General features: G+C 37.5%; 1 protein-coding gene across 3 annotated transcripts in view; it reads left to right on the top strand.

Moving 5' to 3' along the window:
- NKAIN3 (sodium/potassium transporting ATPase interacting 3) overlaps window positions 1–16,534 on the top strand; it is a 335,000-nt gene extending 318,466 nt beyond the window's left edge. For 2 of the 3 annotated variants that reach the window (XM_015648896.3, XM_015648887.2), the window contains exon 6: window positions 15,532–16,534. Coding sequence is in view for 2 of the 3 variants with exons in the window: in XM_015648887.2 (XP_015504373.1) it covers window positions 15,532–15,545 (14 nt within the window). In the remaining variant the exon portion in view is untranslated. Of the gene's footprint in view, window positions 1–11,851; window positions 11,936–15,531 lie in introns of all 3 variants that reach the window. The other variant, XM_015648869.2, reaches the window with a different exon arrangement.
- Window positions 16,535–19,630: the final 3,096 nt, after the last annotated feature.

Below are 19,630 nucleotides of genomic sequence, written 5' to 3' on the forward strand. Positions count from 1 at the left end.
CCATTCTCCAGTTGCCAGCACCTTAGCCTTTTCACTTAAATTGCATCTATTGTTAAATCAATCTTACTCCAGCATCCAGCGTTGCTCTCTTGAGCTTTCCACTCAACATCACATACAGGCCTAAGTGGTGCCCCTTCCTGTCTGTACCTTTCATCCAGCTGCTCCATTAAAATGAAACCTTTTTACAAATCCATTTTCCACTTCCAGTAGCAATCCTCTAACTTCTTCATTTCTGAATGGCAGCAGCCTTGTGTCTGTTTTAGTTTGTGGAGCTTAAAAAGAAACTTTTCAGACTCCCACTCTTCTGTGTAAATGCCATCTCTCCCAAATCTTAACTGTCATGCAGATAGGTTGTCCTAATTTCTGGGTCTCAGCTTAAGTAACATCCATTCCATTGTTACTTCTGCCTGAGTGGTAATTTCCCAGTCAGCAAATCATGTCTAAGAGCTCTGTCTTGTAATAACAGCTGCCTTTGGTGTGGGAAGTGCAAGCCTGGAGCAAATGATGTGCCCCCATAATGGCGGGGTGTGCTGAGCCAAGCGGGGCACAGGATTAGTCAGGCTCTGCACTGGTCTGTAAAGTGTCTTTATGATATGCTGATAAGGAATCTGGGCATTCAGTGAGCAATGAAGAGGCATAGTTGAGATAACTATACCCACGGCTTCCCTGATTTGATGTGTAACTCAACCTGTTTGGCAGACCCGACTGACTTAGAGATGAACTAGCAGTTTAAGTGGTCAGAGACCTCAATGCCTTTTCCTTTATGTGCATGCCTTGCCTGCAAGAGAGATGGTGAGGTTTCATCTCAGAAGAAGGAAAAGCCCTCCCTTCTTTAAAAATTAAAACAGATCCATGCAGGCTACCTGAGCTGAGAGACTGCCAGATTTTTCCTGAAGATAAGGTTTGCTTGCAATTCTGATTGCACTAAGCTTTGTAATACAGAAGTAGAAAAGCCAAAGCTGCTAGTTTCTTGTTTTAAGGGAGTATCCATGACAAAAATAAAATATGGGTCCCTTTGTATCTAATAGGTTCCAATGTAATCATACATATAGCCTTAGAGGATATTCAAACTACCTAGAAAAGCAGGTACTATAAATTCAAAAAGAGATGGCTAACCAGCACAAGTGAGTAAAGTACATTGAAACAAGTCATGAATTTCAGGTCATAGTCAGGTAAGTTTTGAAGATCATTTTATTTGGTATGGATACTTTCTCAAGATGTGAAAAAAATGTAAAAAGTTGAACAAAAATTAACTATCCAGCACTTCATACATCTTGAAAATCTCAGGTCTGAATCTCATAAAAGCAAGCAGCATCTTCTACCAAGAAAAATTGTCAGTTTTGTTTGGAGGAGAGAGGGATAACCAATGATTCCTGATAAGATCAAAGTAAGAGAAAGACCCTTGCAAATAAAGTATCACAAGAATTTCTTAGAAGAACCAATGTCACAGAGCAAGAGAAAGGAGAAATTGTTAAGTCAGTTGATGAGAGAGTGGTGCCAATTAACACCAAGGTTGTAGGTTCTATCCCTGTATGGGACATTCACTGAAGAGCTGGACCCAATGATCCTTGGGGATACCTTCCAACTCAGAATATTCTGTGATTAAAATATTGAAAATAATTTAGCTGATAGTTGGTAAGCACTTTTCTTTATCCTGTGAAATTCTTACCTCTTCTTTAGTTCTCTTTATTGTGTTTCTGATGTCATCACAACTTCAACCTTTCATAAAGTAACCTTTTAAAATTCCTCCTGTTTTAAACTTTGACTTGTTGTCTGTATGTTGTGCTTTTTAGATTTTCTAGTTGTGCTATTTCAGCAACCTTAATGTTTCAGTATATAAGATAAGCAAGATTTATAGCAAGAGGTGTTCTCTTAATAAATCAGGAGATATAGCTGTTACGGTTTTCCAGCTGGGCCAGTTGGTCAAATAAAACATATTGCCTGTTCCTAGAAAAGCTGTTTTTCAAAAAGGCTACATTATATTTATTGCATTTAGTCTGTATTGATGATGTGCTTTATTAACTCTGTATCATAACAAGTCTTTCTCTTACCAGTGCTCTGTGATTTGGGTCATAGATGGACTCACTTTAAACTTCATTTGACATTATTTTGCCTTGGATCAGTAAATATACAGTTGGTTTCGCTAGCAGAAATTTAATCTCAGTTCAACTGTGTTTTTCTCAATATCACAGACTAGATACAGCAAAATTAAGTGATAATGTGTGACTCTCACCATTTATATGACGGCTCTTATTCCTTGGCATTGATTTCTACTCATTCTCTTTTCCTCCTTAATGATGACAATGTGTTATTTTGAAGGACTGAAGTTTGAGAGTTACAAGATTTTCAGAAAAGTGTATTTTTACTTCATCTCTCTTCAGGGAGAGGTTTTTATATGGATGAGGGCAGTATTGCATTATCTTTCTTTTTCATTAGCAGATTGATTCACTGGTGGCTTCAAAGTGAGTATTAATCCTGTTACAGACTCTACTCAGACATTCATCTTTCTCCTGATATGGAATGATGCCACTTTCTAACAATGAGAAAACTGTTTTCCTAGCCAACACATGTGATATTTCCAAGACCACTGGTTATTGTAAGCTAAGCTCCCACTTTATAATACTCTACCTTCTCAGCTCTATTTTCAAAGCTGAAAAAGTAATCATTTTATGTCTTGGGGTGTTAAGAAGCTAATTTGAGTTGGTGACAGAGATGGTAATACCAAAAGCAGTATTAAGAGATGATATTATAATATCATATTATGTATATGTATATGTATATGTATATGTATATTTATATGTATATGTATATGTATATGTATATGTATATGTATATGTATATGTATATGTATATGTATATATGTAATGAATATTATTACATAATATGAGATATTAAGACTTTCAAGTTGACTTGAATGTGAAGATAGAGCAGGAAAAAAAGCGATAAAAGTATGAAAAGCAGTAGATTTCCTATTTGCAGAGAAACACAGGGACAGATGGTACTCACGGATGCACTTGGATGTGATTAAGTAGCAAACTTAGCAGATATATCCACAATGTCTCTAAAATGCTGGATGGTCATATATTCTTGGGTAGGATGAGGGTACCATAGAAGAAGATGATAGTGCATTTACAGAGGCTGTAAAAGGCTCACATGATACTGAGAAAAGATTCTTTTGCTGGTTTCCTCATGTTGAAAAACTAAAAGCAAAAAGAAACAGAAGATTAGTACTCATTCACAGAGATAAAAATTTAAAAGGAAGGTATTGAAAATCTGAAGATCACTGGAGGGATTCTGTTTCCTATCTGTAGATTTTGATTCAGAGAAGGCACAGTAGGACCACAGGTTTCTGCTGGGAAGGATGTTCTGCTGGGATGAGAGGAGGGCTCCATCAGTGCTGGAGGAAACTTTGCCTGCTTAGCAGAGGAAAAAAAGTAGTTTGGATCTAAAGACACTAAAACCCTGGGAGGTTTGTGGTAGAAAACTTTGGGGTCTGCCGCCTCAAGGATTGAAGCAGACCTCCCATAAGGGAGGCGTAGCTGTGAGTGTAGATGCAGGGTGGGGAATGCACACAATGCCTCACACAAAGGAGCAAATGTCCTGTGGTGAAGCAGGATTTCTACTCAAAATGTCACTCATAATCATGAGGGAAAAGGCAGGATGGTAAAAGAAAAGGAGGATGATGAAATGGAAATGGCTTCATCTGAAATGGAAAAAAATGTTCAATACTGTTAATGGGTTTGATATCACAAAGTGGAAAATAGCATCAGATCAGTACTCTTTTGCAAAATCTGACTCCTGACCTCTCAGGCTACTGGAAGTACAAGTCTTAGCATCTATAGCAAGTTCAGGATATCAAGTTGTTTCAGGTAAAGATGGTAGTTCTGTACCTGGATCCCAGAAAAATCAGCTACTAATAAAGGAAGCGCCAGGGAAGGACTTCCCTGATTGACAACAAAAGATGTTAACAGGAAAGCATATTAAGAAGATTTTAAAGCAAATAAAAAGGAGTAATAAAGGAAGGAAAAATGGCAACATGGGCTGAATGTGACAGAGCTTTAGTCAGCCAGACCTTTGAAGCAGATGTGCATTAGAAATAGAAATTTCCCTTTATAGAAAACTTCCCAAAGATACCACAACACAAAACTCATAAAAAGCAGAATTAAATGCATTATAAACTAGCATGCTTTTTAAATGGAAAACTCAAAGCTGCTGGATCATACAGAATAGAAATGAGAGGCTTACAACATTTCCTTCATTGTTTTCTATGTCTATGCAGTTGGAAGGTCATTTGAGTCTCAGCCAAGTCTCTGGCTTCTTGATTTGCAGGTATCCTTCTTGGCCTCCCAAGTCCTTTCCATTGTCCCTAAGGCTGCCTGGTTTGCTGCTCCCCACTGCAGTCTCTGCCTGAGGAGCAGCTTGAGGAGCTGGCAGCTCCTTCCCTCTCTGGCTTGCACCCTGTGCTGTGCCATGAGCACAGACACTCTCTAAAGGTCCTTGGTTCACTTCACTTTTTATGAGACAAGTAAAGATACAAACACATGAAGCAAATATCATGTCACAGAGGATGATCGTAGCAAATTTCAGAAAGCAGCCTTTCATCCCTAGGAAGGTGGGGAAGCTGGGGAAATCCAGAATCAGTGATAAGAAGAATCCCTCCAGTCCTGTAACCTACTTTTTTAAAATAAAATTAATGTTCCATTGTGAGTGGATGATGTGAACTTCCTTCAATACATAGAAATCCTTTCCTCCAAATGTCAGGTGTTCTAGTATGTCATGTATTTGATCTTGCAAATACTTTTCTCTAGGAATTTTATCTTTAATTATGCATTAGGGTTGAACAGGTTCAGCATTAATTTTAAAAATAGGGAACATTCCTTTCTCATACTAAAATAACTTAGTTAAGGTTAGAAAAAGCAGCTGTGATATCCTTGGGTATGTAACAACAAGGCATTTATAAATACTCAAGTCTTGCCTCAAAAATAAATAATTGGAACTTACTGACAAATAACTAAAGCCAAAAGAAATTCTATGGATACAAAGACAGGCCAGGAACAGAGCCCTGTGGGACTCAACTGGTAGGAAAAAAAAACCCCTAACTTGAAAGAACAAAACACCTAGCCTGCAACCTAGCCATGATCTGTAAGTGGAATAGATCAATTCCAATCGGTTTGAGCATCTGCACTGAACATTTTTGAAAGAACGCTGTAGTTTATGGCATCAACCTCAGCAGTAATATAAAGGCACACTAATACATAGTGTGTATTCCTGAATCAGAATACCAAAAAAAAAAGATCAAAGCATAACTTCAAAAAGCAGATTCAGAGTTCTGTCTCTTTTGAAGTCAACTTGGACACGTTTATTGTGAAGATCACGTGGAGGTGTGACTGAAGCTGTAACAGCCTTCTGTACAATAGTCCTGAGACTATTTGAGTTGCCATTTTAGTGGATAGATTGGATGGATTAGTGGATAGGACTCAGTGGCTTGTTTCTCTCCCAGTATAGTGTGAATGTTATTGATAGATGTAGTTTCTGGGCATTTAATATCTTTCATGCATGGTTTATTTTTCCTTTGCAGGATTAATTTGTATATAGGCAGTATAGTAACATAAAGGGGGATCACAGAACATTCTGCACCAAAAGGGAATAGATCAAAAAGGATGCCAGAAAAGGAAAAATAAGCAATTAGTGAAGACTAATTTTTACCAATTCTACATCTCTAATTTTCTCACTTTATTAAAAATTATCTAGGAAGGTTTAGGTAGAATTGTTTAGCATTTACTTGGGTCATATGCAGAAAGAAAGCTACCCTTCATTGTATTTGAAATCTCAGACTAGAACTAGCAATAGCACCTTTAAATACAAGCCTCAGGAGAAAAAAAAACAAAACATTTTTATTTGTCTGAAATATTTTTAAATACAACTTCCAAATATTAGTATTCTCACTAAAATGTTAGTATTTTCATTAAAATGAGGAACAGAAAAATATAGAGACCTATAAAGGAAGAAAATGTATCATCAGACATACTTAGTTTGAATTGCATTGCTGAAGAATAACATAAATCACAGCCAGCTATGCTGAGATGTACAGGATGGTTGGTGCCTAAGCTGATAAGTATTTAGAGAGAGTACAGTATAACATTTTAAAGCAAAATGGAAAACTACTCCTCATCAACTTAAACTTTGAATGTGGGTTGGCACATAGCACAGTCTCAGGAAATATGAATGTTTTCTAAAGCTTAAAGGAAACAATTTATACAGTTTATACAATATATTTACACCTGCAGTGTAAAGTATATTTTTTTCTGTTACTAAATGAATGATAGTAAACTTGTAGTAAATACTACTTGATAGTAAATATTTTTCTACACTATTTGTGTGTGATAACCATACTTTTCTAGGGACTTTTGCCATGCAGTGTCCAAGAGTCCTTAATGATTTGAAAGTGACTCAAAAATACTTACTTTTCCGGGGGAAAAAACCCAGGAAAACACCATAACCAGGCAGCCCGTCACTTAGTTTCAGTAATGGGACGGTATGGCTGTAAATAGCTTTCAAAGGCATGGCACAGAGAAGATTTTTGAAAGATACTCTCAGATTTGGAATGACTGGGGAGGTCTGGGTTGAGAAGGCTTGAGCAATTTTCAATTCCTAACATCTTGGATCTTCTTCATACTTCCTTCATCTTACTGGGCAGTCATATCCTTGGAGAATAAATAATATTGATCTCTTGGATGTCATATCACTGGTAAAATGAGGAGCTCAGTAGCAAAGATCATAGCTGAAATTTCCATGCCAGTGCCCTTTCTAAGGCAACTTCTGAGAGGATCCTTCTTTCAGTGCAGCCCTGTAGAGAAGTGTGGTATTTACATGTTACAAGTCAGAGCAGTTTTTAAAATTTTGATCTATCCCACTGGTGAAGACTAAGATAAAAATCTGGTGCAAATATCTTAATAATTACTGTGGAACATTGAAATATACCCCTTCTAGCTTCCAGTAATAGAAAATCAAGTAAAAGGTTGTCTGTTAGTAATTTTCTACCACTTTATCCTGTTTCAACCTGATTATCATCTGCCAGTACTTTATAGAGACAGAGCAGCAGAGGGCCACAAATGATTCCTAAAGTCTCTTCTCACTTTTTTAATTGTCCTGCACACACCTTCCTTCCTTTAGTCCTCTGCATAAGTGAGAAGCTATTTCTGTGATCCTGCAATAGAATGTGTGATTCTTCTGCTGCTTGAGACTTAGGGACTCAGGCTTAGTATGAAGAGGGGAAAATGGGTAGTATAGGCTCCAGACAGATAGCTGGGTCAGTCTGGGTCAAGCAGTGAAGGGTGTAAGGGCAGTGGATGGAAGGCAACTGAAAAAGCCATTTTTTCAGGAAAAAAACTGCTTATCTGGAAAGTTTGCTACAGGTGCAAACATTGGAAAGTCCAAAGTTTAGACTTTATGCACGTAGCACCGACTTATCATCAATCCCCCAATTTTGTTTCCTGTTCCTAACTGACTTTGGTTTCTTTTCTGCTAGTTGCACCCTCTTCAGTTGCATGCGTTTTCCTTATTAAAGTCATTGCATTGATGTATTGCCATTCAATAAAAAGTCTCAGTACAAGGAAAATACTTCAGTGCAAACTAGTATTTGGAATCCCCAACAGGTTAAGAAAAACTTCTGTGCATAAAAACACAAGTTTGAGCACCTGCTATCCTGCCTTTCTCTTGGAAAGGGGACAGATGGAGGCGCCAACCATTCGAGCCATCAGCTTTGGGGCTTACTCCCATTTATAAAATGAAGAGGCAAGCATCAATAGAATATAAGGCATTCCAGGCCAAGAGACTGCAGGATTTACTAAGAACTGTGCTATTGCCGTATTGCTGCTCAGTTCATACGCTGCACCTCTAGACATACTTAGAATTTGCCAACTTTGAAAGAGGAAATTAGTAATATACCAATGAACTGACAAGCTCTGGCAGCTGTTTGCACGGGGCCTGCCAGCAGGTCAATGGGATACTGCCAGAGAAGCTGAATTCCAGATGAGAGGGTGGAAAAGGAGACAGGATTTTATTTTCTGAGCTCTGATTCTTTTACGCTAACTTCAAAGGAAAGCAAATTTTAACTTGCATATGGGTGAATGCGCTGGATAAATAGTAGTAAGGCAACCCGAAATGTCATCTGTCTAGAAAAGAATAACCCTCAAAATTACTGATGACAGTGGATACACTTTCTTCAGCCAGCAGCATACTGCACTTTTCTCACTCGGGCAGATTATGACAGCCGTTCCTCTGATATGGCCCGTGAATGAATGAACATCACTTTAATGGACTGCCTGCGGTGGACAGCCAGCACAGATTTGCACTTCCAAGCACAGCGGGTAGTGAACTCAAAAGGAACATTTCACACTGGCCATTAAGCATCCACCATGACCACAAAACTGAGGTGACACAAGGAGAGAGCAATTCCCTGGGAATAGGGATCATGTTTTGCAGCCAGCTGCAGATAAAATAACCAGCTTCTGCTGTGACCTGCTATTATCTGTGGGATGCTAAAAAATCCTCTCCCTAGGATTTTAAGTTTCTCTCTGCATGACTGTAGTTAATGACTGGACTACATGGGGTGTTCCTTATTTAGTGACTGAATATCCCTACTGCTGACAAGTTGTGGTTGTTGGTTTGTCTTGGGTTTTGTTTTTTTTCTTTTAATTTAAAACATAGTACAATAGAACTGTATAGAACGCTGTTTTTTAATTGAACTTTCTTCCAGGCTTATGCAACTTTCTGAAGCTATTTAATGTAGTCCTGTGAATCTGTGGCAGAAAATATTTATAATCTATTAACCAGGCAGAAATAAACAAAAACAATTATTTGATATCATCCTTAAACCAATATTTTACTCTTGGAAAACCTACATAAATGTTGCTAGTATTTATTTCTGGCCTATTAAATAGAGGTATGTGCACATCCAAAAGTTCATTCAGTGTAAAGTTTTAAGATATTTGACATCTGCTTACACTGAAATGTGCGTAATAATGTCTTTGCCTCCAATGAAAATAAAAATTCAATTTTCTATGTTTAATGGCCATTTGTGGACTTAGTCCTTTAAAACTACTAATTATAAGGGATGAAAATACCAGGTAAAATCAAAATGAATTTTTAAAACAAGAAGTAACTTATAATTCAAATAATTGATGACAAATCTTCATATTAAAGAGCTAGCAGTCATAAAATAGAGTGCATAATGAAAAATGGCACATTCCATTGCTTTGTGTGATGGAACAGCTTCTTGCCTGGAGAATAAGCTTCACATAAATGTTAAGGTGAACTTCAGCTTTAATACTACATAAGACATGTTGGATTGCTAAAGAGAAAGCCTTGGCTAAACAGGTTTGAGCAGCTCATCTCACCACTTGCTGGGTGGTGCTATTAAATATATTCTCCTTGTCAGAACAAAGACATATCTATGTTGTCAATCATTAATACATCTCAAATTCATTTCTTTCTCAAAAAGATTTGTTGGTAGAAAGGCTAGTTTAAATTCTCTCCCTGCTTACAATTGCAGATAATACTTGTGATTGCTGAGAGGAATGACGTGTGGTACTGAAGTGGTGAATTGCCTCAAAAACACTCTTAGCTCCTTGTGTTAACATGTGCTCAAATAAAAAAATAAAAAAACCAAAAAAAACAGATAAAACATCCCTTGACTATTGGAAATTGGGGAAAACTAAAGTGCATAACCAAAAAAAACAACACAACAACAACAAATCACAGTGAACGTGATTAATTCTAAAAAATTATTCAGTAAATATGTAACATATTAGACGATAGCTCTGAGGTTCCCAGCACATGAAGAAGATTGATCTGTTAAAGCACGTCCAGAGGAGGAACAACAGCAAGATTAGAGGGTTGGAGCAGCTCTTCTATAAGGAAAAGCTGAAAGAATTGGGAATGTTCAACCTCAAGAAGTGAAGGTTTCAGGGTGACCTAATTGTGGCCTTCCAGTACCTGGAGGGAGCCTAAAAGAAAGATGGAGAGGGACCTTTTACAGGAGCATGCAGTAACAGGATGAGGAGGAATGGCTTCAAACTGCAAGAGAGTAGGTTTAGATTAGATTTTAGGAATAAATTCTTTATTGTGAAACTGGGGAGACACTGAAGCAGATTGTGCAGAGAAGTTGGATGCCCCATCCCTGGAAGTGCTCAAGGCCAGGTTGGATGACTAGCTCACTCTAGTGGAAGGTGTCCTTGTCTATGGCAGAGAGGAAGGAACTAGATGACCTTCGAGGTCTCTTCCAATCCAAACCATTCTGTGTTTCTGTGGTTTAAAAATCAACTTTTACAGCAGCTCATCTGCAACTGTTTCTTTGTAAGGATGTGATCCCACTAGTGCTGAAATAAATTTTGATGCTTGTTGTGGCATGTGGTGACAACATTCTGAAGGAGAGCAGCAACATGAAAGGAACACTGTAGAAAGAGGAGGTGCAGATAGGCTGGGGCAGGCGCTCGGGCTGGGCAAGCTCTTCAGCACATTATGTCCTGCTCAGACAGTTTTAAGAGAACAGTCTTGGGGAAGAGGTGATGCTGCATGATTGTAGTACATCAAGTTCAGTTTTCAGCCATTTCTGGACCCAGGAGAAGCCAACTGAAATCACCAGGAGCATTTCCACAGATTTCAGTGGGTAATTCATTAGTCTGTTGATCTCTAAGCCTCATTTTCCCATTGTCTCACCCTGGATAAGCATTCTTTGTTGGTCTACCTAGTGCACACATTGACTGGGAAAGGACTGCTTCTTTATTCTGCTGCTCACACAGCAATTAGCTGTGATGAACAATTAGCAATTAACAATGAGTATCAAAATTCTGCTTAGACTTTTGTATACTTGCCTATATATAAACAAGTGAAGGAGGTTGCTTTCCATGAGACCAAAGAATCCTACTGCACTGTGAGTTTGTCAGCTCTGGACATGTCTGCAAAAGACCCTTTGAAATCAATAGAATAGCCTTTTCCACAAACCTGCTTTTAGGATTTCTATGATAGCTTGAAATTGTGGCCTCTTAGAGCTGCTTAAAATCTGACCAAAATAACAAAATACAGGATTCAGACTAAAATGTCTTTTTTAAAAAATCATTATCACCACAAAAGGAACTAAAAACTTCTCAAGAGCACATTATTTCTGACATAGAAGGATTCTGAAAAGGTGTCCTGACCCCACAAGTTCATTCACAGAAGATGCTGCTGCTTTTTCATACCTAGTGATCACTTGTTTATTCTTAACTCAGCTCTCATGCCTCTGGTGTTTTTCCATGCTTTTCTACAAATCCATTGAGCCTGACAAGTTCAGGTGAAATTGGGTTCACAAGCTAAACTGTTTCCATTGCCTAAATTTCTAAACATGTTTAAAGGAGTATAAGGGGAATTTTTAAAGAAATTACATATATATATGTATATATTTAGATATATATATCTATTTTTATATATCCCTATATATATATATATATATGTAATTTGAGATTGCCCTAAAGAGAATCAGTTATTTTACCCCATAGAGGTTTCTCTTTACATGCTCTGCAGATGAGTGAACGCTCCTTTTGCACACACACTGGCAGGAGTGTGTATGTCTGCTCATCCAACTGCTGCCTGTCTTTCCAGGCATGGGACTAAATAGACCCCAAGGAAGACAGAGCATGGAGCCTTCTGTAAGCAGTTTCCACAGCATCTTTATCTACTTGGTTTATTTCTGGTATGCAAACCTGTGCATGCACTTACCTTTTTCTTTTAAAACATAATTTGTCCACATTTCTTTTTCAGTTGACATATTTTCATTTCCATTTGTTCATTTCTGGAACTGTTGTATTTTCAGTTGATTTCATAGGTGGACTTGACACATACTCCTACCGACAGCCCCCCCAGGAACATGTTGAGTTAAAGCCTGTAAAGCCTGTAGGTAAGGTTCTGGTCCCATGGACCACATTAATCCTTCTAACTGAACTGAACTGAAAGCTAACCTTCTCCTAAAATAATTTGGGCGTCAGATAACTGATAATTTAATTATATTTTAATTAGAACTTAATTAAAAATTAATCCACATAAAACATTTGAGTAAGGACACTTTGTCATTGATGGCATATCTGCTAAGGCAAGGATTAGGAGATATCACTGTGTCTGCAGCATCATGCCTCATGTTAATGCAAGGAGAGGCTCTCACTGAAGGATGGAATTGCTTCTTTGCTGAATTTTTAGCAAGAAAATAGCTGGTTTATAGCTTCTGCAGCTGCAGAAGCTTTAATGAGATTAACCCATTTATATAAAAGCAGTAGTTTTTACATTTGTCTAGCAACTGAAAGAAAAACTTTTTTCTGAAAAACTGCTTGTCAGCCTAAAATCTATCTATAGAGTTTCACTAGAAGTTCATTATCTCTTTGTCATCACTTGCTTGCTTGCTCCATGAAAATCACATTTTCATAGACTCTTCCTGCTTTGCTACCTAATGAATAAGTTTGAATGCATATCCGTTATTTTTATTTGGAAAAAATTAGGATAAGGGCAGACATTACTGGTATAAGTATTTTGGCATGTAACTTCAAGTAGATGAGTTTTCAAAGTATTATTGGTAAACCAGAAGTTGTTAATTTGGAAATTCTTTATGGCTGAAGCTTGTTGTGATGTTGCTCTCTGTCTTTAAATTTACCTTTGGGCCTTTCATGCCCCTTAAATGCAGCATGAAACACACATACAGCTAATTAACTGAAACTGATTTAATGACTCTCTCTATTTTGCTTATCAGTTAACAGAATTAGAATGGGTTGAAGGTTTTTCTTTGTGTATGCATGTGTGCACATGCTAGGAGCTTTAATTTATAATGGACAATTACTAAAAAACTGTTTAGGGTTGGGACTTGGCACCTGAACTTCATGACTTTATTAATTTTTGCATGTTTTTATAATATACTTTATTCATGATGCAGCTTTCCATTTTAAGAAATAAACAGAGACAAAACTTTACTAAAAATTTATCTAAATATTAGAGAATTATGAAGCCCCAAAATTATGGTGTATACTGGAACAGGAACAAATAACACACTAACACAACTAAATTAAATTATGAATCTTCTGACATCTGATGAAGTACATGCTCTATATTGAAGTCTACATTTCTTTAGTAATATTTCATTAAATGTCTATTTTGCTGCATTTTCTGTCAGAAAGATGGGCAAAATGTGGGTTTGAACCTTCTGAATAAGCTGCTAAAGTTAAATTGATATTCAGAAGCAAGAAGACCATGCCTACAACACTTACACCTCTCCATGAATGATTTTAATCTCTAAACCTGCATTCAGATCAGTTTTAAGCATCAAGTGCATGAACGTTTAGTACTTTCTTAGCAAACTTACTATAATTAAAGAAGAAAATAAAACACATATTCATTAAATACTTATAAATACATTCCTGCAAAATATATTCATTTGTTTTGCAGTAGAAAAGTCACAGCATCTGATAATATGTTCTTTGATAGGAGATTTTCGATAAGTAGCTCAAGGGCTTTGGGGGTTGTTGGTGATTTTACAATACTGGAGAACAAGAGTTATCTTCCCATTTCTTATGAATGTGCATCCTTCTACCACTGGGAGGGTCCTCTCTGGCCTCCTTATTGCTTCAAGGAGTATAAAACTGGGACAGAAATTATATTGGATTTCCTTCTTTATTGATGTTTTGGTTGTATGGGCTGAAAGATATGGAGGAACTTTATCTAAGTTGAGAGGGAAATTGCAGTCAGTGATCAAAGTTTGAATTAAAAGCCAAAATGCTGGAAATAATTTGGTCAGCGGATTGTGCCAGAACTTTGCAGATGCTTATCTCTCTGCAGCACATTAGCCTTCTTGACTTCTTTTGATGGGTTAATTGCTATCTGTGTCAATAGTTAAATACAGTCTGAAAATTCTTAGTACCTCTAAAAAGTGACTTCTGGTGTCTAGGCTGTGCTAAACTCCATTTCTGAGAGTTAGCATTCTCTTAGAACTGAACATGAATAATGCTTGTAAAAATACATTAAAAGCCTTTATAACTGTTACTTTATAAATGAAAACTTGGCTGTATTTCCCTTTTTCTCATCCCTTTTATTTCCCTTATTTCATTAATAAATTAACTAAACATAGCCCATAGAAAATACAAGGCTCTGTGGTCTCATCCAAGCTATGATGAAGACAGTCTGCTTTTATCAAGTGCTCACATTCAGTATAATGTCTGCTTAGTGCTACCATAGTTATTAATGATTAGCAAGACTATCAATTTTCCTTCTCACCTCTGAGAAGGAGTTAAATTTGAACTTGTTCCCATGGGGAACAATTTTTAGTACAAATATGAATGATCATGGCTTGCCTGTTTGCTCTTTGTTCTGCCTGTAACTCCATTAGGCTACGGGACGAGGAGAAAGAAAGAGGATCTTTGCTCTCAGCCATGCAGTTTCAATTAAGATGCATGTAAGGCAGAAGACAACAGGGGGAATAGAAAAAAAATGGTTGTGTTCTGTTTGGGACTAAAGCATATGGACTACAAAGAAGATGGTTGTGCCTGTTTGAATCACAGTATCAACAGCCAGGTCGCTCAGTAATATTTAGAAACACTTCATGTACTGATATGTGGAAAAGAGAGGAGCATGGTGGCTAGAAGGAAAAAATAAGCTACATTTTGCATTAGAGGTTAATATTATTAATAGTAATTATAATATATGTTAATAATCATGCCATAATAAGAACAATGTAGTAACATAATAATGAAATTTTTTAATATAATTGTAATAGTAATAATAATAATAATAATAAAACTACTACAGCTTTGAGCAACTCTATCTGGACAGACACTGAATCCCTAATTCCAGTTAGGGATGTCCCTAGCCCTTTGAAGAACACTATTAATTTGTGCTTGTGGAACTGATCTGCTGTATGAGAAACTGTGCCAGTGGAGAGGTCACCCCTTTGTGATGCATCTGTGTGATCCTGTCCTCTTTGCATCTGCTCCTGAGACTTTACCAGTCTTTAAATTGCTCTGAAATTATAAGACCAACATATATTTTCCAAGATTACACAAGTGAAAATGATTACAGGGAGTCATGTGAGAATGCATAGAGTCAGTGTCACTGTGGTGAGAACTAGAAATAGTGTGAGTCCAGCTCAAATGCTCATGTTTGTAAACAGATCACATCAGAATTTTATAACTGGGTGAAAAGATGTCTCATGCTGTTGAAATACATTATACTAAAATGAATCTATTATTTTTATAATAGATTTACATAGCTTTACCAGTAATGGGACTTCTCCCAAAATTTTTTTGCTCTTGTGGTACGCAAAGTACAAAGCTACTGCTTTGTACCCAGCCATTCATTCTTGACCATATAGGTGAGTCTCACAGTTGAAAAATTAATGAGATTCAACCACTTGTTCATTAGTTGCTAACCTCTCAGCTGGTATAAATTTACAGCTTACAAATTAGAAGATAAACAAAATATATTTTCATTTGTAAGTAATTCTTATATCCTGCATTTTAGGTCGAAGTAAGTAATGAACATGGATTCAAGACTTCTGCTGCTGTAGCTGAAGAAACAGATTTTAGAAAAAAAAGACCAACCTTGTGACTCATCGTTCTGGAAGAAACCCACCACATCTGTTCCTCACGGCATGTGGATTATTCTTCCCACAGGCTCAGTGTCATTATCAGCGTTGTTATTTCGTAGATCCTTGTAGACGATCTTGAATTTTTAAATAATTTACTTCTATGGACACTTGTAAATTGTAAATTCTTTTCTTTTTTAATTTCAATATTTTTACAATGTTTAGTGTTGAGGCATGAAAACAACCTGTGAAAACTAGGAGGAAGGTGCATCTTTCTCAAAAAATCAGTGTTTTTTGACTGAGAGGATCATACTGTGCCTGGTCAAGATTGTGTCAGTAAACAGTAATTTTGACTCCAAAATATGCAGCAAGAGTCAAACCCTAATAGTGTTCAAGAGATCATTTCAATGCTGTCTTTAGAACTCACAATGTCCACTCCTTGCATTGTTTGAACTGCTGAATGCAGTAGGGATTGATCTATCACTCTTCCTACCCAGATGTTCAAGCACTAATGTACTCACCTAACTATTGCAATTCATATGTGACTCCTCCTTTCCTAATCTCTTTTGCCCCAAGTCCATCTCCAGTAGCTGTCTCTGAAGAGAAGTAGGACAACTGCTCAATGGATGTCCATCTCTAGGAACCCTTACACCCAGGGCTGTTTAGATGTCTGTGATTTGCACATTTTTAAACTCCTTTCCTCCCTTCTCCCAGGAAGAAGCCAAGCATGAATGTACAGTATGAGGCACCAACTGAAGCCTTAGAAGCCTCTGGGGACTAATTTTTCTCTTAATTTAAAAGTAAACAAGCAAAACTGAAAAATGCGTGTAAAAATTTGTAAAGCTATTTGTAAATACTTCTAGACAAAGAACATGTATGTAACTGTGGTATTTTGTTTTCTATTCTGTCACCACTAGCATAAAGTGATACACAAAGCTATTTTCTCTGGAGAGCCGGCAGTCTTTTTAACAGAACACTTTGTTTCTTTCATCTTGATTACAATATAAAGTGCTGTGCAGATTTGTATGCCCCAGAGAGGCATGTCACTCCACAGAGCCTATGTGCCTCAGCATTGAGAAGAAACATCATGGGGTTTTTGAGTCTGCTTGTGGTTTTGCACTTTTCTCACTTAAACATTCCATTGGTAGGACAGCCAGGAAGGCTGTTCCTTCTGATATGTGTTTCTCTACCTCTGCTTCAGAGGCTGAACAGATGCCCACACAGTTCCTCCATAGATATCCTAAGAAACCTTCATCTGATCTAAACAACGTTTAGGTCTTAAATATGCAGACTCCTCTTCTACTATGTATTTTCAAGTTTGAGCAGGTGAGAGCTAGAAGAAACCTTGTCTTGATTCTTTCCCTCCTAAAATTTGTGTTATTTACCCATATGAACCTATTTGGGGTCTGAATAAATACAATGGGAGTAGAGTCTAATATTTTCAGGTGACAAGGGTCTTGTGGTGCATCCAGCTGTTTTCCAGCTGGTTAACTGAAAGACCTTACTGACTTTGGAGAAAACACAACCTGAACTTTGGCTAACCTTCCCTGAAACTGAGTATGATGTAAATATTAAGACAAAATCAACAAGAAATGGCAACTGAAAAAAAAACCCTTCTTTAGTATTTCTGGGGCTGGATATACCTCAAATAAAAACCTTCAACTGAACCCAGTGCTGCCCTCAGGAGCAGGTGGGAAGCACAGGAATGGGTGCTACACCCCATTTGATGGCATAGGTTCAACACACAGTTCTGGCAGGGATTTGGAAGGTGTGTGCTTGATTTTCTGCCGAGGTATGTCTGCTGGACCACGTTTTACAGATTTGTCTGAATGTATCTAAAAGCTGTCTTTCTGTAGGTCCTTCAGAACTGTGTACATGTCACAGAAATTTGGCAAAGACAGAACCTGAGTTCTCTTCTATTTGAAATATCGATCACTTTTTAGCTAGGGGATGCAAACCAGTATATTCCAAATACACTTAAAATCTCAGAATCATTACCAATACAGTGAGTGTGCCATCTGTCTCACTTAATAAGCAGAACAATCCTGATTGAGAAGCATTTGTCTTCATTAGAACCAGCCAAAATGCAGACTGAAATGCCAAAGGAAGCTGTCATTCTTTTCTAAACTGAGACACCCAAAATAGTATCAATCAACCTGTACATGTTGGGGTAAAAAAACCTTGAGAATAATAAATGCATTTGACTGTTAATTGCCATGTCCTGCAATATAATAGGACATATTAGTGAATATTTTTGTAGGAAGCCTTGAGTAGTAGTTCCTTTACTTTTGCAGAACATGCTTTCAGTAAGGTGTTAGGTGAGTCCCAGATCAGCCAGCTACATAGGAAATGAATGTTGACTCTCTAAATAAACGTGGATAATTTTCTTAAGCTTAACTGAACCACGCAATTTCATGAAATGACTGGGTTTGTACTGCAAAACAAAATTTGCTGACAATCTTAAAACCTCGGAGAGCTGAAGATCTGTCCTTCAAACTTTTTGGCTTTTTTTTTCTTTTCCCAAGTTTCTGTTTAATTGTAGGTTTTTGGAGAATCAGATTTGCCACAGTACTTTAGCTGACAGTAAAAGCGGGATGAGACTGCAGAAATATGGTACTGCATGTTCACCAAGGACTGAGCCAGGTCACACCAGTTTCTTAAAAGAGCAGCTGATGTCATGAGGATCTGAAAACAAAAACTGCAGCAAGGATTTAACAGATTTTTGCCTGGTGCAGAGTGGAATTATTGGTTGGATTCTTTCATATCCATACAGATTTTTTTACATAAAATTTGAAGTTTTTTGAAATTCAGTTCAAAGACCTGAAAGACTTCACAGCTTGGATTGGCTGAAGGGTGTTTTTTAGTGTTATTTTTTTTTAGTGTTAAATTGATATTATTATAAGATATGATATTAACTATTATAGATGATTTTCAGTAGAACTCTATCAGTTAAACCCATGGGAACTGATGCCTGGTTTTATCCAATAACTGCTTTTAATAGTGCAGGTGACGTTGTCCACAGAAGAGCAACCAAGCTGGTGAAGGGTCTGGAGCACAAGTTTTTGAGGAGCAGCTGAGAGAGCTGTAGTTGTTTAGGCTGAAGAAAAGGAGTTTTAGGTGTTTTATGACTCTCTACAGCTCCATGAAAAGAGGTTGTAGCCAAATGGGGTTTAGCAACTTTTTCCAGGCAGCTAGTGATAGGATGAGATGATAGAGTCTTAAACTGCACCGGGGGAGGTTTAGGTTGGACATTAGGAACAATTTCTTTACAGAAAGGGGGATAAGACATTGGCATGAGCTGCCCAGGGAAGTGGTGGAGTCACATCCTGGAAGTGTTTAAGGAAGGGCTGGATGTGGCACTCAGTGCCCTGGTCTAATTCACATGGTGGTGATTGGTCACAGATTGGACACAATGATCTCAGAGGTCTGTTCCAACTTATTTGATTCTGTGATTAAGGCAATGGTATTTACTGTATATAATTAATTGGAATTTGAAGCAAGTGGTCCGGTTAGCATGAGACAATACTAAGTTTTCTTACTTAAAACCTGAGAGCACATTGTTGGGTCATCAAAAAGCTTTTAGTTCTGCACCAAAAAAAAAGTCAGATTTTAGCCCAAACAACTCCAAGTGTAGGCTTTCTTCATTCACAGCTATCATGCAAGACTTCTCCATGTTTGGATCCTGAGTTTCACCTCTTCCTCCAGTTGCCCACAGCTCAGGCATTGTAACACCATTGTCACCTCCAAGCACCATGTTGGCAGATGCAACCCTTTTCTCCACACTGACTACAACGTGCTTCTCTGCACCCAGCTGCCTGCCTGTCTTTCATGTGGGGATTAGCAGGTTGAAAAAGCCAACCCAGCGATCTATCAAGGTCCTTTAACAGACTTTGACAGTGGAAAACAAAAATTGACGTCCCAAACTAATTGGTTTGCCTCCTTCCAGTATCAGCCTCATCTAGCTTAATTATAACAAATTACAACCTGGCAGCTCTTTTAGACAAAAAATTTCAGGTTGGGAAAATGCTCCTTCCA

This window comes from Parus major, chromosome 2 (genome assembly GCF_001522545.3).
Source record: "Parus major isolate Abel chromosome 2, Parus_major1.1, whole genome shotgun sequence".
NCBI classification, from domain to species: domain Eukaryota; kingdom Metazoa; phylum Chordata; class Aves; order Passeriformes; family Paridae; genus Parus; species Parus major.